This window comes from Colossoma macropomum, unplaced genomic scaffold (genome assembly GCF_904425465.1).
Source record: "Colossoma macropomum unplaced genomic scaffold, Colossoma_macropomum, whole genome shotgun sequence".
NCBI classification, from domain to species: domain Eukaryota; kingdom Metazoa; phylum Chordata; class Actinopteri; order Characiformes; family Serrasalmidae; genus Colossoma; species Colossoma macropomum.
The window spans coordinates 2,925,578-2,948,405 of record NW_023494801.1 but is presented as its reverse complement, the minus strand read 5'-3'; the positions used below and the strand labels follow the sequence as shown (position 1 = coordinate 2,948,405).

Genomic DNA, 22,828 nt, shown 5'->3' with positions numbered 1-22,828 from the left:
CCTAAATTCTTCAAACAGGAATGGACACAAAATGGTCCAACTGTCATTGGAAAAAAGAGACTGACTTAAATTCTGATTCGACAACTGAAAAAAAAAGTGAACACGATTGTGATTGGCCGTTTACAAAGTGCCCACATTCTCTGTTCCGAGATTTACACTGGATTAAACAGATGCCACTTATAGAGATCCAAATGCTTCAAATTTGGTTCAAGCAACAGATCTGAGGATATACACCATCAGTCAAAACTTTAGCCACTCTTTATTTATGCTTTTCATTATTTTATAGACGTTTAGACGGCTGCAGTACTGGCTTCACCACAGCAGGGCTCCATTCAGAAACATGGAATATCTAGTTTGCCGACATCGTCTTCCATGATAACATAAACCCAACATTATGCATAAATGCTTGAGAAGTTGTGATCTGAACAAATATAAATAGTGCAGGCAATGCCTGTGTATGAATTTACTTATAAAATTAATTGTTTTCAGTTATTATTTTTGTCCCCCCAAAACGTAGTTTTCAGCAGCCAGCAGAGTCTCTGTTGGAAAAGAACCCAGGTGGACCTTCATGAAGTGTTCTAGAGAATGCAGAGGGGGCATAAATTTCAAGGCAAATCATCTTGATTTTTCATGATCGCTGCATATTGATTTGCTTTATTCTTCACTATTATTCTAAAACGAGTAAAATAGGCTGAAAATAGGGGAAAAGGGAAGTTCTAGGGAAAACCTTTTTTCAAGAAGGTTCTATTTAGAACCGTATACAGCACATTTACCATCAATCTGAGGGACCCTTCCATGATGCAAAGAAGCCTTTAATCATGCGAAGGGTTCTTTGAGTGTTCATGGTTCTATATAGAACCGTTTTCTTTACTAAAGAACCATCTTTTTTTAAGAGTGTACAGTAAAAATGCAAACCATACCAAACAACAAGCACACATTGGTCTATACCACACTCAGTATGTTTTAATCTAAATTTCATATTATTATTATTATTTAAGCGTCAGCTCCTCCACTCCCTCTGTCCCTGAATGCAGCTGTTATCTAGTACACCTGTGTACTGCGAGGCTACGCTGCTGTGCCATCGCTGCACCAGAGAAGATGTGGAGGCTTATTTAGTGGGAAAAAAAGCGCTGGTCTGAAAATGGATGTGAAGTTCAGAGACTTTTACCCTCAGATAAGCGATCTAAGTTGTGTTACGGTTGACATGCTGTAACAACAACAATAAAAAAAAGAATATTGCTGCCACATGCAGGCTGTTTCCTGGCACTCCAGCAACATAAGCTTTCAAATAACACTGACCACAAGACCATACAGATAACAGGGCACTGGACAGGGACACTTTAGTCCCCAGAAGCAATGTAAATGTACAAAATGGTCATTTAGGTCCAATTATGTACCTTAAATGACTTTTAAAGCTCCACTACATTCGCTTTCCTAAAGAAAAGGGTCATATTTATAGATTTTCATATCTTAACTTTATAAAAATAAATAAATAAAAAGCCTGGAGTCAGTACAAGATGTATGGAGTGAATAAAACTTAATCACAATGGAATATGAGACTGAATCTAAAGGCACTGAAAACATACCACCTCAGTGACAGCGTTTGTATCCAGAAAGGTTTCTGCAAGTGTACATTTATCATGTTAGCAAGCTCGTTTCTGGTTTTCCTGATTGGAGCTTTTCATATGTGTTCTGTGCAGTTTTGATGATATGCTACAGCCCATGTGTCAAACACAAGGCCCATGACATAATCCTATAACTGTCCCTTGCATCCATTAAAATTAAAAAAATATTATTTTTAGAGCAGTGCTGGTATAAGCAATACATTGCCTAGCACTAACACTGATTGACCCCTTTTATAAAGAGCAACTTAGATACTTAATTAACCCGTAAAAGTCTGGGGTTTATGATTGCTGTGTTGCTATACGTGATATACATTACATAATTATTGATTATAATATTATAATCATAATTATTTGTGTCAAACACTATTAATATTAGCCCGTTTCACAATGCGCTGCACTACAGTCCCCAGCATGCACTGCAGCGTAATGCACACTCCGACTCTCCTAACACAATAACAATCTATTGGATGGCAGTTCCACCACAAGTATACGCAATTCCACACCGGTCATATCACCAAACACACTAGCTGCATTTCAGCCAGTATAAACACTGAACGTCAGCTCAGCAGCTCAGAAATTGAGCCCAAGAATTAATGAACTTGGAGCAAAGAAAGAAAGACGGGTGACTAGTTCAAGCAGATAGGTAGCTTTAAAAGACTGAGCTCCTTTAAATCCAGAATTTAAATTTTGAATATTTCAAGTATTCATGTAATATTTCAAGGTCTACTACAAGTGTCTGTGTTTTACTGTTGAAGTTATTGCGTATTTTGAATAAACAATGGCCAGTTCAGCACTATATGCCATTTAATTAAATATGAAATAAAAACATAGCCGTTCTCTGGCCCACAGCTTTGTCGAGATTTTTTAATGTGGCCCTTTGAACAGCTTTGAATTTTAGCTTCTGTTTTAACTATAAAACAGAAATGCTAATTCTGACTCATGTTTCTGTTTTCTTTCCAGCAATTTGGTAAAATCTTAGATGTTGAGATCATTTTTAATGAGAGAGGATCTAAGGTATGTACACAAATCTCTTTCCTCTGCATGTCTTCTCATATATATGATATCATATATAGTTAAATGCACAGTAGGAGAGAACAGGGCACAACCTAACACATCGTTTTTTGCTTAATCAAGTATGTGAAAAGCATTTGAGCACAGTTATTAATGCTCTACGCAAGCAACCTACACGTCTCTAATACAAATGAGAACGTAAACTTTTGGCTGTTTCAAGCTCCTGTCGTTTATGAACAATTCGGCCAAAAGTGGCGCGAGTGAAAATGTTATCATTTATCCCGTAAGCAGGGTTTATTGAGACTAACACAATTAATTCGTTATAATTTTATATTTTTTGAATGAGGTTTACAATCTAAACACATAAATATATTAACAGCAATAATAAAACGTAAATATGTTTTATTTAAAATGCATCAACAGTATATTTTTGCTGAATTTGCACATAAAAGAATCTAAAAACTGAGTCGATATTGGGAGATGCAGTTTTTTCATTGTTTTCTTTGGAGTTCTTGGTTGTAATAATTACAGCCACTGAGTGGGAGATTAAAAAAGTATAGGAGTGAATTCTGTGACTTTTACACACAATTCAGTAATAGAAAAAGCGGTAACACTTCATTTGGATGGTCAACTGTAGACGCTTTGTAAATGCTGAGTCTGTCTTTAACCCTTGTGTGGTGTTCAGGTCTGTGGGCCCCATTTTCAATGTTTACCAAAAGAAAAAATGTTGTGATTTATTATTATTTCAACCTCAGATTCTTGGTCTTTGCTGATTTTCTGTGAAGACCATATAAAATAGCCCATTTTCAGTGTCTTCACTCTGTTCACCCCCCACACATTTAGTGTGTGTGTGTGTGTGTGTGTGAGGGTAGACAACATGGACTGCTGACTGGCTACAGCTGCTAAAGGAGAACCCTTCTGATATTTTAAACATCTGGTATTTTTACATAAACTGTTATGGCTGTATTGATTCAAAAAACAATAATGCAGTGGGTCCAGCAGACCACTGAGTAACAAACACATCAACACCACTTAAGAGTTAAGTAACATTCAACTAAATATCCATTAAATGCAACTGAACTTCAAGTTCAGTGTGAAATCTATCTTAACACTAAACCTAAACTTAACCTCAAGGCAAAACCTGCATCCACTCCTAACCCTAACCCTACCCATAATGTTGTTGATAATCAATTGAACATGAAGTTTGAGTATCTGTAGAGCATTTATAGAGGACCATCCAAAAAAAGTGTGACTGAAAAAGCTTACAATAAAAAAAGCTGCTGTCGGAACAAAAATCTCCAAGATGGAAAAGGAAAAATCCTTCTTTACTTTTAATGTAAGTCAATGGAACCAGACTTTTTTCCAAGTCATTTTTGGCCGTTTCTTTTCGTCTATTCATCATGAAATTTGCACACAATTTAAAGGGCAACAGGCATTTTCGAATTATGTCAAAAACTGAAAAACAACAAAAACAGAGATATGGGTTTTTGTCCAGACAGCAGCGAAAATCTACTTGTATGATACAAATACAGTCTCCGTTTAGCCTGTTTAACTACATTTTACCCCACTTTGGGTTGTGCCCAGCTCTCCCCTACTATTAAAATGCTGTATTGATGAGAATAAAATTAAGAGTGTGTTATTTATCTGTCTATTATGAAAGCTATATATCTCTAAATTCATTAAAATGACTGCAATGTTCAGTGTGTTTTTATCTGAGTAGCTTTATTGCACATCAGCTGCTGTAGGTCTGCTGTTAACTCCCTCTTCAAACACATACACATACGTCATTCCTCTAGTGTTTGATGAATCAGAGGCTGAGCAGTTAAAAAATTACATCTGAAATGTTCTCTGAAATCATAAGTCACGTATCCCCAGTGCAGCACGAAGAGCATCCCCTAATGAACGGCTTAATCGACAGAGTTTTGGCATTTAGCGCCAGAAACTGTTTTCTTTATTCGAATATGAATTATGTTCTCCTGTTCCAGCTGGGGGAGATAATGATAATGATGCATGCTAACAAGTGCTGTAGTTCACTTTATCATTTGTCCTATGACGTTTGGTTGATTTACAGCCTTTATTTTATTGTTTTCTTTCAGTACGTTTAATTTCCTCTGTTATGAACTGTTATAAAGGTATTCTCTCTTTTATTTCCGCTTCTGTTTTGGTTTGTTTTTGGAGATGACATTTCATTTTTCGTGTGTTCCTTAGAGGTTCTAACTGAATTTTTTATTTATTTTATTTTATTTTATTTTAAATAATACTGTTCACGCCTTTGGCTTAATGGTTGCCCATCTCAATGCTTGCATGGTGCAGGGGCAAATAAAAGGAGCAGGGAGCTCTGTAAAAGAGAGCAGCAACAGCAGTAATGTGTAAGAGAATGGGAGTGAGGTAGAGCTCAAGTGGCTTTTATTATTATTATTATTTTTTTTTGTCCTGGGGCGTTTTTTCTGACTGAATTAATGATGTGCATGTTGTTCTCCCCCCTTCTCCCACCTGCATGCAGGGTTTTGGTTTCGTAACTTTCGAAAGTAGTGCTGATGCGGACAGGGCGAGGGAGAAATTACACGGCACGGTGGTAGAAGGCCGTAAAATAGAGGTGCATGTAACAAATATTTCCCTTCTCGAAACAACAACTCTTGTTTCTTTCGCTCTTACGTTGCTTTTCTGTTTTTTTTTTTCTCTTCTCTGTTGTTCTGTTCCTGTTTCTGTGTTTTTTCTGGGTCTGCTTCACTCTCATCTCACTGTGTCATGACGCATCGCTCCTCTTTTCGTATGTGTGTGCCCCCTCCCTCACTCCCCACCCCACCCCAAACCCCTCCCCTCCCTCCCTGCCCTGTTTGGTTTCACCTCACGTTCTACACTCATTGAACTCTGACAGTTGTATCGCTGTAATATATTTCAGTTACTGTCAAAACCTGCAGTCAGTGCATATGGTCCCTCTCTATTACCTAATTAGTTTCCTTAAGTTGGCATTCACTTGTGTTATCAATTTATCTCTCTCTTTCTTTCTTGTTTTCTTTCTTTTCGTCCTTTCCCTTAAGAACATATGTTGGCTTAACAAGCAAATGGGTGCAGTAAGTCGTCAGGCAGAGAGCAGACAGCTATTGTGTGATGAGACCTTATTGCAGGGTTGATGAGGGATACATGGTGGCTTGAAACTAAGCAGGCTAAATCCAGCACAAGCCCTAATTGGGCTGCTACGGCCTCGCAGAGGAGGAGGAGGTGATTAAGGCCCCTACAGCTGCTCCAGCCTCCTCTAGCTCAACTCCCCGTTCCACTCATTTTACAACCGCAAGACAGACATTTAAAAAAAAGAACAAAATGAGACAAAAACAACTTAACCCATTAATGTCTGTATCTGAAAATGTTCCATTTCCATTGGTTCATATGTTCTGAGTGTGAAAATGAAGAAAATTGGCTAAAAAAATATAATTTTTTTTTAATATTGTCGTTGTCTGAACAAAACCTTACATACATAACATACATAACATTCTCAACTTTCATCGGAAGTGAACGTAACAGTAAATCAATTCGGACCATTTCTATTGGCCTTTACATCATTAAATTTTGACGCAATGTATAATGACAGCTGTTATATTCAAATTAGGTCAAAAAAAGAAAGGAACAGCTGAGGTTCAGACAGTGACAACATACTAGATATTACAATACATTACGTAACACGTTATGATAACCGGCCCTAATAAACAGCAACTAAGTCATCATCTAATAGACTGTCTATTATTTTTAATGATTATGTGATTGTTGTGTTGTGTTCAATGTATTGTATGAGTATAAAATAACTAAAGCATTGTCAACAAGCCGTTATTAATAATTAGATTTTAAAATAATTGTTAATTGTATTTACAGTCGTATGCAAAAGTTTGGACGCCCCAGTGAAATGACATGTTTTTGTTGATTTTCTTAGTGAAAATGAGCTTCTCTCACATCCTCTACGGAGAACACACTTCTGCACTTAATTCACATTTACTGTTTATTTGCTAAATTTAACGTATTAGGGAACAAATAAAACATAAACTATGACTTTAGTCATAGTCATTTTTTACATTATGTTAAACTCAAATATATACAACCCTGTTTCCGAAAAAGTTGGGACGCTGTGCAAAATGTACATAAAAAACAGAATGCATTGATGTACAAATCATTTAAATGCTATATTTAACTGAAAATGGTACAAAGACAATGTTCCAAATATTGAATTTGATGCCAGCAGCACATTTCTGAAAAGTTGGGACTGGGGCAACAAAAGACTGGTAAAGTTGTGGAATGCTAAAAAAACACCTGGTGGAACATCTCACAACTAATTAAGTTAATTGGCTGAAAAAAGAGTATAGTAAGGCTGAGTTTTTCAGAAGTAAAAATGGGGAGGGGTCACAACTCTGTGAAAGACTGCCGGGGCAAATATTGCAACAATTCAAGAATACATTTCTCATTATAAAAGAAGTTGGGGATTTCATCATCTAAGGTACATAATATCATTAAAAGATTCAGAGAATCCGGAAATAATCTCTTTATGCAAGGGGCAACACCGAAAAAAGCAATATTGGCTGGCCGTGATCTTCAGGCTCTCAGGCGGCACTGCATTAAAAACAGACACGATTCTGTAGTGAAAATCACTGCATGGGCTCGGAAACACATCTGAAAGCCACTGTCTGTGTACACAGTTCATCACTGCATCCACAAATGCAAGTTAAAACTCATGCAAAACCATGCACAAAAAAAAACGCATACAAACAGGACCCAGAAATGCTGCCACCTTCTCTGGGCTCAAGCTCATTTAAGATGGACTGAAGGGAAGTGGAGAAGTGTTACAGGGGTGTATTACTGCACATGGCATGGGTGACGTGCACATCGGTGAAGGCATCATTAATGTTGAACAACATATACATGTTTTGTAGTAACATATGCTGCCATCCAGACGACGTCTTTTTCAGGGAAGGTCTTGCTTATTTTAGCAAGAGAGTACCAAACCACATTCTGCACACATTACAACAGAATTACTCCACAGTAATAGTGTTTGGGTGCTAAACTGGTCAGACCTGTCACCCTTTAAAAACATTTAGTGCAATATGAAATGACCCAACTGTTCAGCAGCTGAAATCCTAAATCAATCAAGAACAAGAAAACATTTCACTTTCAAAACTACAGCAGTGCCTCCTCAGTTCCCAAACACTTACAGAGTGCTGTTAAAAGAAGAGGTGATGCAGCACACTGGTAAACAGGCCCCCGTCCCAACCTTGAAATGTGTTGCTGGCATCATATTCAAAAAGGGCATTAATTTTTCAAAAAAAAACTTCTCTGTTTCAACATTGGATATGTTGTCTTAGTACTATTTTCAATAAAATTCAGGGTTTTAATGATTTGCACATCATTGCCTTCTGTTTTTATTTACATTTTGCACAGTGTCCCAACTTTTTTGAAAATGGGGTTGTAGAAATTGTGCACTAAAATTATAATTATAACTTATTAAATTGAATTATAACTTAATTAATGTCATATTTAGGTGGGTTCTCTGTAGAGGATGCGTTGATTTATTTTATTAAGAAAATCAACAAAATGTAGTTGGACTGCGATTTGTTCGAGCTTTTGCCTTGGCCTGTACGCCAATAAGAATATGCTTACATATTCAGGTCATATTCATGCATATGCAGCTCTAATTATTAACTATTGTTTACAAACTGTTAGCTAATGAATAGGTTGCTATTTAAAAGGGCAGGTTATTATAAAGTATTACCAATTTTAGTAATTAATCCAGTCCAAATGGATACTGTTAGGTTGTGATAGATTCATCCAAAGTATAAGCTGAACTGACAAAGGTGTCATTACTCTAGACCAGTCGGATTCTGTGGGATCGTACTAAATTGGGTCAGACATGAATGGGTTAAGAGAGGAACTGCGTAAATGCAACTGTGAAGAAACAATGAGTATTGTCGCCACTGATTCCCACTCAACACTGTCTCCACTTTTAAAGACTCTCTCTTTTTGTTTTTGTTTTTGTTTTTATTTTGTTAATTTCTTTGTTGATATATTGATTTCTTTTTGTAAAAAAATTCCGATATGACGTGGTGTCGCCTTTTAGTAAGATATTGCATATTTTGCTTCTCATTTCCCCCCCTCCTTCTCCTACGGTAGCTCGTAGAGCCCTCACCAAACTCTCAATAACCATGGTAACAATACACTCTCGCGCGGGGCGGTGATTCCGAATGGTAAGTGGAGAGATCCATCTGCCATCTCACGTACTCCGCGCTGAAACCACGTGACCTTTTTTTTGACTTGTTATTGAGTTCCTTGATGCTATTTTCTCTTGGTACACGTGTACTTGAGTGTACATTCAGCTGCGTGCGAGGCACTGATTGGACTGGACTGACTCGTGCACATCTTACTCAGATTGTTAACTCCATTATTGTGTTAAACAATGCACCCTGTTTTTTATCCTTTTGTTAGCTGTCGTTCAAGCTGGAATGACTTTTATTCTTTCGTTCTTCCTTTTCTTTTCGGTTCTTCTTCTTGCGATGAAACGAAAGGCTCTTGGCCCGAGTGTTTGAATGCTAAATGTTGCTTTATTTATTTATTTATTTTCCAATGATACCTACCTACTCTCAAGGTTTAGTGTATGTTGCACAATGCCTAACTTGTTTGTCCTTCTCTTTTTCTTTCTTTTTTTTTTTCCTTCTGACATCCTCCTCTTTTCCTTTAACCCAGTCGTTCCTCCCCTTTCCACTGCATGTCCTTTCATGTAAGATAAGCGTTTTGTTTGTTGAGTGCATTTTGTGTGTTTCTTTTCCACATTTTCTTTCAACTCGGTCGTAATTTTGATGACGCATGCCGAAGATTCTCTTTATGATGAAACTATTGTAAATATTTTTGATTTGCTTTGTATGTCCTTTTTCTAGTATTGACGAATGAGATTTCTTTAAGTCAACTGTCTGTTATGACAACTGTAATTATTTGGACAATGTTCATATACTTACTATAATGCATGCCAATAAATTTTAAACATTTTTAAATATTTAAGCCGGTCGCTTCACTGTCAGTCGTGCTGACTTTGCCCTCTTTGTGCTCAGGTTAACAATGCAACAGCACGAGTAATGACAAACAAAAAGACGGTCAACCCATATGCAAACGGTAAGAGCCTCATTTAGCCACTTTTCGGTAAAATCTGCAAGCGAGTCGCTTTTATTTTTTTGTTGTAACATGAAATAACATTCAACGAATGTTTCTCCAGGAGAGCAAAGACAGTTTCCAGTGTTTTCCCATCACACATGGTGCACACATGATTCAAATCATCCTTTAATGCTGCTTTCTGGTGCAGATCGGGTGGTACTTAGAGACTGACTCGCGAAGAGTTCCTGACTAAGTTTCAGCAGCACAAAACCTGACAAATTCAACTATGATTAATTTTTACGATGGTAAACTTTCTCTGTTAACCCACACTGTTAATTAATTTTTCACAATGTAAAAATTGTATTCACCATTTTATTGTGAAATCAACTCCTCCTGTAATATATTCTGTAATAACACTATAATATATAACACTATAACACTATAATATAAATGTAAATAATCTGTGCATATGCAATGCAAAACATGGTGAATAAGTATGTTCAGTGAAACTTTTTGATTTTAGTTTTTTAGTTTTTTTTTTCTTTGATTTCATTCAAATAAAAAAACCTTTACAGCAGTAATCTTGTAACTGTAAAGTCACAGTATATAGTTGCTATTTTACTGTTATCTACTATTTATATAGTATACTAAAATATTCCATTGTATTAACATAAGTAATGCGACTAGTAGCCAGTAATTCACAGTAATTTTGCAGTGAGTTTTTTTACAGTGCAAGTTAAGCTTTGATTAAAACACATATATGCAAATGCATATAAAAGTATGATTTTACAACAGCTAACTGCATGAAACACAAAGGGAGTCAGGAGCATAAAATTATACGTAAATATGTAGAGAATAAAACAACTGTAATGTCAAAAAGCAACACTTTCAACAACATTTGCAGGGTTGCTTCTGCCATCATACTGCAAGTTCTTTATATTTATGTGCGAGAAGATATTTTTCATGTTACTTTTTGCATCTGTTCACTGCAAACATAATGAATGGGTGTCATTTGGGTTAGTGTACATGATGGGTGTAATTTCCTGTGTTTTTCCCTGAGGTGCACTTAGCGCATTTTTGTGTTTATATGTGCCAAAAACAGTCATAATTCTTTTTTACATGACTATTTTCCAACCTTTCTTTATGCCCTACAATTAGAGTTGCTGTGCCTTTAAGGCTGATATATGTAAATGACATCTGTTCTGATTGGCTGCCCTGTATCGCGCCTTGTTCGAAAAGCAGTCTGGGGTGAGTCACTCCTTATAACTTCAGCCAAAGTGTTGATTTTTGTGACAGCACAAGAGAAATGTTCTCAAAACAGGTTTTGGCAGATTAGTTTCTATGTGTGGACTGTATGACGTAAATGGGATGTTTTGGTACTTTTAACTCCATAAAAACTGTTTTATTTAAAAAAGTGAGGACATTTTCCATCATATCGACCCTTCAGTTGAATCAGTAAATAGCCAGGACCTTCCAGCGAGTCTTCTATCATACGTTTCTTTAACTTAAGAATTACAAATTCTATAACATGTAGTATATGTAGTTACTAAACATAAGCACAGAGCTCAGGGGGTTAAAAAGAAAAGAATAGTAGATGAAGCATTCTGGCTCATTCACATGACGAAGCCAACCTCTTTTCAAAGTTTGAGTGGAAGACGAAACCCGAGACGACCTCTGAGATGTCAGTTTTTTTTTCTTGCGGCGGTTTTCCACTGACAGCCCATTTGTAGGACTTAGAGGCTGAGAGAGTTCTGTCAGGCTGAGTGTCCGACCGCAGCTCCGCATGACAGCAGCAGGCCGCTGCAGTAGACCCTCCACTGGCATCATTAAAACAGCACCCAGCACCCGCCTCGCCGCTTCTAGTTAACCAGGACTCGCCTCTTCTTCTCCCGCGCGGGATCAAACAGATATCCGGAAAGGTCTCACAACACACTGATGTCACTTATCTGTCTCTCTCTCTCTCTCTCTCTCACTCTCTTCGTTTAGGCTGGAAGTTAAATCCTGTTGTGGGTGCAGTCTACAGCCCAGAATTCTATGCAGGTGAGTGTACGTTAACTGAACTTAATCCTCTCTTACCCAGCATACGGTGGACGATCGATTCAGAGCATTTATCTTGGTCCGCTTTAATTGATTTCAAATCTGCCCCTGGAGTAGTCGTTGAGCAGACATGTCCACGTTGGTCAGTAAAATGGATCAGCATGTGGAACTGAAGCTTTCTGCGAGCTACCGTGTTTTCTATCACTGTATGAAACACGTCAGACTCCAGTCCTCACAGGCCGAAATACTGCGGACTTCAGCACGCTGCCTCATTAAACACACCTGATTCAGCTCATCGGCTAATTAGCAAGGCAGCGTTTTGGCCCGGAAGGCCCCCAGTTTGACGTGCCTGGTATAAAAGAAGCCGTAGGTGCTGTGATAGTTTGTGCACTGTTGAACTTGAACTTGAGACTTATGGCTCAGCCTGAGAAAGAAACAGCAAACAAAACTGATTAAATTAGGCCAACCTTAATGCTGTTAGTGAGTAAAGTATTACGGTTCCAACCTTACACGTGTGTCTTTGCCTGTCTACGGTATGTCGCAGTGCCGTTCTCTCGCACGTCAGGTTCAATACGGCTTCAAACTAGCCTTTTATTATTGAACAACACTCAGCCTGATGGACAGCACTGGAGCTCTACACACAGTAAATGCAGGGTGTAAAGGAAAGAGGCAAAACAGCTTGAAACGACTGGCTAGCACAGTTTGCCTAAACGATTAGTCTGTAGTTTATATAGCGTGTCCTAGCTAGCTAGCGCACTAGCTAATCCAGCTGAAGTTTTGCATTCCTTTAAAACGTATGTAACTTCAGCTGGATTAGCTAACTGCTTGCTAGATAGCAGAGTAGCTAGTCGTTTCAAGTTATTTAGCCTTTTTCCTTTAAACACTGCATTTAATGTGTGTTGTACTTCAATTCTGTCCTTCAGACTGAAAGTGTTTCTGTAAGGAAAGACTTGTTATTTGCTATGTTGACCCCAACAGGTTTTTTAGTACATTCAAATGAAGCCAATGATTAAACTAAACCGAGATTTTTGTGAAGACCTGTGAACATCCGTGGTTAGAGCTGGTCTCTGCTGAGTGATAGGCTGAATGGGATTTTAACCAGCGTTCTGTAAAGCTTGTCCAGCCTCACAACAGCAGAACACATTTGTGGGCGGAGCTTGGACAGGGAAATTTATCTTGTTCACATATGTCACACACAAGGTGGAAACAGGGTAATTAATCAGTGAGCGGTGATAAGAAAGTATTCATTTAACTGTGCCACATGTTCAGTCAAACAGAGCCGAGTCAGCAGACTCTATACAGATTTTATTACCTCAGCGTAAATGCAACCGCAATAAATGTCGATACACTTTAAGTCAAACAACCACTTGGTTAATTTTTTGAGTGTGAGAGCTGAACTAACTTACTTTTATTATTTGTTTTTGATCTGTCACCATCTGTATTGCACTTTTTTTGTAAAAAATATCTTCCATCAGACAAGAACAGTCATGTTCGCAGTTTGTATCTGCCCACATTTAGTGTCTGTGAACTGTGGAGGCTGCAAAGTTGTGTCCTCTTTATAACAGGAGGTTATTTTGTTCTTCTAGAAAGTGTATCACACCACGTGATGCTGTTCTGTTGTTGTATTATGGTGTTTCTCAGGTCCAGCCACATTTTTGCATTCTATGCACTGAAAGGTTAAATCACTGTATGGATGTTTATGATTATGCCACACATTATCATCCAGTCAAACAGAGTAAAAGGGCTGTGTGACATGATCGTACATTGTCGTTATTGTGATAAATTCCTTCACAATGTGCTTTTCTGGGTGTATGTGTTTTGTGAGTACTTCTAGAACACTGAGCAACGGCACGGATCATAAAAATGACAGATTTAGACCAATTATAGAGAACCTGTAAACAACAACAGCCAGTTAACTGTAACTCAGAGTACTGATCCTTTCATAACCCCGTAACACTGTTTTATTGGTGCATTTTGTTTGTTCCAAAGTTGTTCACCAACCTCAGAAATTGAAAATATTGTAATGTATTATGGACATAAGTATAATGTTGCTATGTTTTTGCTGTATTACCCACTTCTGAGTCAGTAGAATACTTCAAATGATGAAAGAACTGAACTACCACTGAAAATACTATTTTCCTAATACTATGTAACTCAGAGCATGTCTTTCTGACACGCAGAATCACAAGAAACCCGCTCCGACCAACGTACATTACTCATGTGAAAGTCAGAGTTCGAAAAACATTTTTAGTCATTATTCAAAATGTGCTTGTTTGCTCGCCAAAATGCTGCTATGTAGGTAGATAGCTTACTCAAATGTCAGATTCTTGGGGAGCTGTTTGGGTAAAGCACAGTTCAGGTATTAGCTAGCTAGCTAATATCATGTTATACCACTTTTAGACCACATTTCATATCACTCTGTGAAACCAGGTCTTAAATAAATAATGTTTTAAATAAGCTGGTGTTAAACCGAGAGGCTGTCACTGTAGTAACTACCCTACTAGAAAAACCAGCATAGACCAGCATAGCTGGTCACCAGCATAAACAGCATATCGCTGCTGTCGGAACAAAATCTCATATCTCCAAAATGGTAACTTTACAGGAGAAAGAAAAAACATACCTTAATTTTAATGTAAGTCAGTGGAACCTGACTTTTTTCCAAGTAATTTTGGACCATTCATCATGAAATGTATACACCATGTAAAGGGCAACAAGCATTTTTTATGACAATTTTATTATTTTAATGATATTTTATGACAATAATTATGTCAATAACTGAAAAACTACAAAAATAGAGATGCGAGGTGTTCCTACACCAGCGATATGTTGTATTTTGGATGCTGGTCAACCAGCATGAGGATGCTGGGTGACAAGCTAAACCAGCACCAGAGCAGAATTGAATTCAAGCTGGTCTGTGATGTTTTTTCAACAGGGTAAACAGTACCTTATGACATATTCTAGATTAGATGGCATGGGGGGGGGGGCTCAGCAGGGAAGGCCGCCAGTGTGAACTCAAACTATTGCTTTGCCCCAAAAAAACATGCATAAAGTACTGTGTACTGCAGGCCTTAGACTTTCTACCTCAACACACAATGCAATTGCAATTAATGTTGACATATTTGGAGTCGGTTAGTCAAACAGCCCTTCTGGTTCATTTATTTGAGTGTACTCCAGGACTAAGCACTTCAGTCGCGTAGACACAAACCATGAAAATACAGTGCCTGAACAAAGAAAAAAACGAGGGGAATACAGAATAAGGTTTGCCTTTAAACTGCTGTATTATTTGAAACTTAAAAAAAAGCACTAGATGAAAAGGTTGCCATTTGTCGGCTTCAGTGGTTTCGGAGTGTATAAAGAGTGACCTTAATCTGTGGGCTTCTGTGGGACGGGCCTTGGCACAGTCTCAGAGCGCTGGCAGAGCCGACGGAGAGCCATTATTCCAGCCGCCCAAAGAGCCCGGCTCACACCGTGTGTGTCTGCGCGTGTTACCCCAATGGCGAGGGGCTTGTAGACTCCGTTGTCACGAGCACAAACACAGAGCGCATCTATGAAAACAGTGTGATCAAGCAAGGCTGCAGGCCTCGGGGGCCCGCTTTCATTTTATAGGCCTTGAAACCGAGCAGGGCACTGGAGGAGGAGAAAACAGAACTCTTTCACTTCCTTTTCCCAGTCGTCATCAGCCTCGCCTGTCCCGGCCTTGACCTTCCTGTCACCATTACGATAAAGAATAGCGTGATTTTATGATGATAGGACCAACGCGAGACAGAAAAAAGGAAACCATAGGTGGTGGCGAGACCTAAATGGTCTGTCTTTGGTGAGGGCACCGAGGGGCTGAAATATGTTTTGTAAATTAAAATCAATATTTTCAATTTCTCTAGACAGTCGTTTACCCTAATTCAGTGCACATTCCGTTAATTACGAAATGGCTCAAAAATCGATTTGCTTTCGCCTCACCTTTCAAAGTCTCCGAACAGTCTCGCGTCCCATTAGAGCGCACACGTTCAGGCCCATCAAACACCGCGCCACTTTTTTTCCACCTCTTGTTTTAATTATAATCAGTATGTCATTAATATGCCATGATTGTGCTGAGGCTGGGAAATGCCTCCGATCGTTTTGTTTGGAGCTAAAAATAGGAGCTGGCGCACTGTTGCAGGCTTTGCAGATGGAAAGCTGGGCGCTGCAGGGGGTGCTGGCGAGCACATGGAGGTAACTAAGCTCCGTCTAGAGCTGCAGACTTCAGTCGAGCTAGAAAGCAAGCTGGCCAAATAAATGAGTTCTGCAGCGGAGCAGGTTTCTTTTGAAGGCCTTTGATTCATGGGCTGCCGCGCGATGCGGAGCGAGCACGGTGTCAAACGAGGCTAGCTCGGCCGCCACTTGAACCAGAGCTAACCTGGGGCGTGGCTGTTGGTTTATGGCGGCTTTGATTCTCATTAGCAGCTCGTGTGTGAGGGGGCGGGGGGTGTGAAAGCTGATCAGGAGGAGGCGCGGAGACGGCCAGTGAGCGGGACCCCGCTAGTCTGCTGCCGCGATCGCTGATTAAGTGTTACGTCTGAGCGAGATTAAGCTTCCGCCTGAAAATTAGACTTTCACCAATTCGCTCCCTGAGATTATACAAACGTAGTCCACCTCTGTGAGCGAAGGAAACTTAAGCTCTTTCACCTCAACACACACCTTTCATTTTCACACACGTTCTTTCCGGCTCGCAAGGTTAAGAGGGACGAAGGCCTGGAGGAAAACGAAGGGTGGCTGTGTAGAAGCCAGCAGCCCAGCGTGTATCTTATTCTTTGAAGCAAATTCAGTAGAATAGTGTCTTGAAAATCATATAAGTTAAAGCCTAAGTTTTTTATTGAGAGCACTGATGTTCAGTGTTGGTTGTGTTCTGCCAGTACAGCTCACAAAGGGCTTGGTTATTAGCTGATGAGGTGTCAAATCAGGTGACAGAAGGGAGTTACAGGACAGTTTTGGCTCAGAGAAGGGATCTGGGAATTTGGGGGGGGGGTCTGAGGGGGCTCCTTCATTCTCAGATTTCAGAATTGTTTATCTGTGATCAGTAGAAAAAAAGAGTTGAACGTTTAAAAATAGTACACTGTACAAAATTTGTCAGTTCAATCTAAAAAAATAACCTAAACTTTGATCGAATGTTTCAGTTGATTGTTACCAAATAAAGTCATTTCTTTATGTTGAAGTGATGAATCATTTTTAACAGTGTAGTAAAGACAAATATGGTCTTGTTTGGTTTTATTTGTTTTATTTATATTGTTTGGTTCATCAGCAAACATAGTCCCTTCCCTCACCAGCTGTTAGGCGCTTAGCAAAATGACTTTAGTCTAATTTGGTTTATTCGATTGAGATTTACTGGGACAATTCATATTAATAATCATTTCTTTGTAATCATTACAATCATGTGCCAATTTGGCTAATTTTCAACTGTAGTCCCTGAGCAGATACAAAAGGACAAATGCACTCACAAAATTATACAGTACATGAAAGTACATGTGGCAACACAAGACAACCTATAAAATAAAGCAGTTTTTAAAAAATATTAAAAGTTATAACTTTTGATGTTTTAAATACACGTTTTAGAATATCTAATGCTCAGTCTTCATTCGATCGTTAAACCTCAGCATGTAGCTTGACTATAGGCATGACTCGACAGCTTACAGCACCAAATATCAGCAATCTGATTGGTTGCCACTCATAATGCCTGCACACTATTGCATAAATTGAGCAGGGTGTGCATCAGAGGTTTTATACCAATCAGGCATAACATTATGACCACCTCCTTGTTTCTACACTCATTGTCCATTTTATCAGCTCCACTTACTATATAGGTGCACTTTGTAGTTCTACAGTTACAGACTGTAGTCCATCTGTTTCTCTGATACTTTGTTAGCCCCCTTTTACCCTGTTCTTCAGTGGTCAGGACCCCCATGGACCCTCACAGAGCAGGTACTATTTGGGTGGTGGATCATTCTCAGCACTGCAGTAACACTGACGTGGTGGTGGTGTGTTAGTGTGTGTTGTGCTGGTCTGAGTGGATCAGACACAGCAGTGCTGCTGGAGTTTTTAAACACTGTGTCCACTCACTGTCCACTCTATTTTACATTTAATGTAAATTTTCTAAATCAAACGGGAAACGAACATTGTTGTATCATTTTACATGATGTTACTGTGTCCTGCGTAAAATTTCAGCACCTCCAACTGATTCAGAGGGTCATTTTTGTTCAGTGACAGGTTTGTCATTTGTCTTTGCTTTTTCTTTGAAGTCTTACAGTCCTCATTTGCGCATGCATGTAAGGTCATTGGGGGTCCCATTTCTCATTTTGCCATTCAGAAGGGCACTCAGTGGCGCCCTTAGGGTGGTCTCATCATTGCAGACTCAACAGCAGCCTCTTACCCAGAGTTTCTGGATATACAGGCGAGAAGCAATCAGAGTGGGCGGTATTGTTTACAGTCTGACCAACATGGCGGACTAGAAGATGTGAGTTGCATTTGTTTATTAATTTAACGTGTCATTGAGCTGCATTATGCTTGTAATCTGCATTGAGCCACAGTAGATAAGCAAATTAGCTCATTTTAATAAAAACAAGTGCGACTGATGACATAATTTCACTGGATACAGAACACGTAGAGCTTGTGTGATGCATGAATCTGTTCCAAATGCACCCTTATAAACCCAGCACCCCCAAAGCGTCTCACCCTCCAAGATCGCATGTTGTTTTTGTCACCAAAATGCAGACTTTGAGGAGGACCGCAGGGCTTAGGGTGCTATTTATGACAGGGCCACTTTGCTGTCTAGTTTGCTTTGCTTTCATGCTTGAAGCAGGCATGACTTTTGAGCTTCAAACATGCACTTTTTATGAACTTTGAATATGCTCACCTTTTATACAATGTTTTTAACTGCAAATGTGCAGTCTTTTTGAACCTTTTTTAACCCTTTTTCAGCTTTGAACAGAAACACTTTAAAGCTTTGAACATAAATTCTTTTTGAGCTTTAAACATTCACACTTTTGAAGCTTTGAACCATACCCATCCTGGGAGCAGCAGGGGTTAAGTGTCTTGGGTTAAGACCAGGAGTGCCCAGTCAGTCCTGGGATTTGAGCCTGCAGCTCTTCTGGTTCGACCTCTCTTACCACCAGGCTACCAGCCAACTTTGAACATGCACACTTAGCTTTTTGAAGATGCAGACTTTCTGAACTTTGATTGTCCACACTTTTCCAACTTCCTCACCTGTTACACTGAACTGAACCAAGTTTGCAACAAGCATATTCAGCATACAAGAACTGCAGAACTTTCAAAGAGCAAGAAAACATGTAACTTGTTCACTTTGTGCTTTAAACGTGCACTATTTTTGAACTCCTGACAGGCATACTTTCTAAGTTATTCATTCTTTTACAAAGGGAATCAGTCATAACCATGCCCAGTCTAGGAGCAGCAGGAGTTAAGTGCCTTGTGGATCATGTGCCCAATGGCACAACCAGGAGTATCCAGTCAGTCATGGGTTTTGAACCTACGACCTTCTGGTTGCCAGCTCACCACTAGGCTACTGGCCAACTTCAAACATGCACGCTTCTTGAACTTTGAACGCTCACGCGTGCGCTCTACTTTGATTGTGTGCACTTTTTGGATCTACATACATACGAACATTTTAAGTTAGGTTATACTTTATTGACCCCATTACAAGGGAATTGGTCATTATGGTCGTTTGGTCACTTTTGCAACCATGCCCAATCTGGAAGCAGCAAGGGTTAAGTGTCTTGGGTAAAGACCAGGGCCCAATCTCATTTCACCCCTTGCCCCTACCACTTAGCCCTACCCCTTCATTTTGCGTGTTCAAGCCTAGGGTTAGGCTGGCCCAATTTCTGTTGAGATAGAGGGGTGGGGCGAAGTGTTAGGGCTACGTGGCCCTTCGAGTGGAGGTTTTTCAGAGGCTCACTCCAAACAGAGTGTTATGAGAAATCAACACACAAATCAATAAAGTAAACATGTCTGCTGCTCCCAGGTTGGGCATAGTTAGGCTGCAAAATGACAACTTTCCCTTGTAGAACCAATAAAGTACATAACGTACGTGTGTACCACAAACAGGTTCATGAAATATTAACAAAATCCATAGTCACTAACATTATACACCAGAGATGTCCAAACTTTTTTCAAAGGGGGCCAGAATGGACCCTATCAGATTACCTGAGGGCCGGTCATTCTTCGCCAAAATATTATTCATAAATGATTTAAAATATTCTGTGTTTAAAATATGAAAAACACAAACATATAGAAATATTTATTGTACAAACTACTACATTTGTTCTCATAAAAAGCTTTTTTTTGCTTTCCCGAATATTTATTGTAATGCTAGTTTTCTTAACGTATTTTAATATTAAACTCATTACATTCTCTTGACATGACGCACACGTTTGTTATGGCACTCAATGAAAAAGTATTCCATCACTCTTGAAATTGCTGGTTGTTACTGTCAGCTGAGCTGCTTGTGTGTATAATAACTAAATGTCATTCACTAAATTAATTTGCAGCTTAATTGTAAATTAATTGTAGGTTGACAGTACTGCTGCCACCGTCAAGTGAAAGGAAAAATGGCAACTTATAGGCTGGAGGACCGATGAAAATCAATCCGCAGGCCACATTTGGCCCTGGGGCTGGACTCTGGACATACCTGTTATACATGTAGCTAGGCTGACTACAACGAACTAGTTTGCAGCATATCCAGCAAACCACAAACCAGTCCACCAGCATTACGAGGCATTGAAAACATCTTAGTTTTCTAACATTTTTCTGATTTGCTGCGGACAACTGCAAAAAGATGCTTATTGGCGTATTGAAAATGTCCGGCAAAACCCGTCACATCTGTTTACATAAAAACCACCAACGACTACTGATGACGTGTTGGGTTCTTGAAGGGTTGTCCCACTTCATAGGGAAGATTTAAACCACTACCCCTTGTAACTCAGTTCTAAGGGACAAGGTGACACTCGAAAGCAAAGGATAGGGGTAAAAATAAGAAATGGGATTGGGCATTAGGATTAGGAGTGCCTAGTCAGTCCTGGGATTTGAGCCTGCGACCTTGTGGTTCGACCTCTCTTACCTCTATGCTACCAGCCAAATTTGACCATCCACACTTCGCTTTTTAAAGACGCTGTGAATGCTGAGGAACTAAACTGTGTGTAGCAACGTAAAAAGAACCGCAGAACGTTCAAAGAAACAAGAAAACACGCAACCTACCACTGAAACAGAATTACTTAATGCAGATACGCTATCACAGAAGACAGCGTGCAGCTTTTGGTGGAGAGAATGGGGGACTGTTGGGGATGGAAGTGCGCCGCTTGGCTGTTTCATTATTGGGCGGTGAAAGCAGGAGATTGCTTGGCGGGGAGGAACAATGGAGAATGACCCTGACATGTGTAATGGGATGATTAAACATGTACATTAATTAAGTCTCTTTTTGTAAATGCATTTGAACAGTGTGCTCACTTTGAGATAAAACACCATTTGGATTACAAAGCCACTAATGACAGAAGAGCGGGGTGGGTGGGTGGGAGAAGTTTGTGTTGGATGGATCCGCCCCCATTGTCTTAAGCTTAGGAAGCAAATTACAAGTAGCCTCTAAGTGAAGGAAATAAAACAGGAGGTCTTTCAGATTCCATTTCTTTTTTTTGTATTTGTTGCGATTTCTCATTTTTACATCTTTATTTACTTATTTAAAAAAAACTGCCACAGGGGTCCATGCCGCCAAGGGCCGCCCCGCCATCTCCCACTGCCTATACGGCACTGCACCAATCCCCCATGCTGGACCTTGCAGGTGGTGGGCCCACATGGTCCCCCGACGTTGCTTCTTCGGGCTGAGCCCAGCCCGGTTACGTGGGCTGCCCGGCCACCAGGCCTGGCTCCTGGGGTTGATCCCGGTAACCCTCTTCTGGGCAGGGTACACGGTCTTCTGTGTCCTTTTTTCATGGAGGGTTTTTGGATCGAGGTAATGACCGAAAGAATGAGATCGCGAATACAAGCGGCGGAAATGAGCTTTCTTCGCAGGGTGGTGAGCTACACTCTACTTGATAGGGTGAGGAGCTCGGCCATCCGGGAGGAGCTCAGAGTAGAGCCGCTACTCCTCCGCATTGAGAGGAGCCAGCTGAGGTGGTTCGGGCATCTGATCCGGATGCCCCCGGTGGGAGTGTACCAGGCATAGCCTACTGGGACAAGACCCTGGGGTCGTCCTGGGACCCGCTGGAGGGATTTTATCTCCAAGTTGGCCTGGGAGCGACTTGGGGTCCCTGGGAATGAGCTGGAGGAGTTGTGGGGGACAGGGTCGTCTGGGATTCTCTGCTCTCCCATCTGCTACCTCGACCCTATCTGGACTAAGCGGTTGATGATGATGATGCTGATGATGATGATGATGATGACGAATCTCTGAAATGTATTCTAGATGGCAGATCATTCCTGGGCTCTAAATGCTCCAACAGGCTGCGAATTCCAACATTTTCCACTACAGATAGCGGTTGGTCATCGAAGTTGTGTGATGGAAGTTTATGGAAAGCATCAGCGAGAGTCGCTGCCTGGCGGTGTCTTCCTGTCTGTTAGCATGAACTTCTTCTACTCTTTCACATGAAACCTCTGCAGGTGATTAAACTGGTTGTAATATACGATGCAGCCGTACTTCCACCCCTCAGCACGCTGGCTTTACACACATATCTCCAAACAAACTACATTTTAGTCAAACCAACAGCTAAAGTTATTTGCTCACTCAGTTACAGACTGAAGTTGCTGTGGGTTCATGGTAAGATGTGGAATAGAATCTGGGTTGGTGACAGGTCTGTTATGTTACGTTACGGCGGGTTCATGGTCCAGCGCAAGCTGCGGACTGGATCGGCCCTGTCTGATGTCCGATGAGTGAATTACGTCAATATCGGCCCCGATACCGATACAGGATCGGATAAAAAGTGTCCCCTCTGCTGCAAACAAAACCATTAACACTTTGTGTATTTTAAAATGTATTTGTTTTTTTTAATTGGCTTTGTCTTCATCGT

General features: G+C 40.0%; 1 protein-coding gene across 5 annotated transcripts in view; it reads left to right on the top strand.

The window, feature by feature from the left end:
- rbfox1 (RNA binding fox-1 homolog 1) overlaps positions 1-22,828 on the top strand; it is a 133,013-nt gene that overhangs the window by 65,307 nt on the left and 44,878 nt on the right. For 4 of the 5 annotated variants that reach the window (XM_036589391.1, XM_036589390.1, XM_036589392.1 and 1 more), the window contains exons 4-7: positions 2,586-2,639; positions 5,140-5,232; positions 9,719-9,779; positions 11,745-11,798. In XM_036589391.1, the coding sequence (XP_036445284.1) occupies positions 2,586-2,639; positions 5,140-5,232; positions 9,719-9,779; positions 11,745-11,798 (262 nt within the window). The remainder of the gene's footprint in view (positions 1-2,585; positions 2,640-5,139; positions 5,233-9,718; positions 9,780-11,744; positions 11,799-22,828) is intronic. The other variant, XM_036589393.1, reaches the window with a different exon arrangement.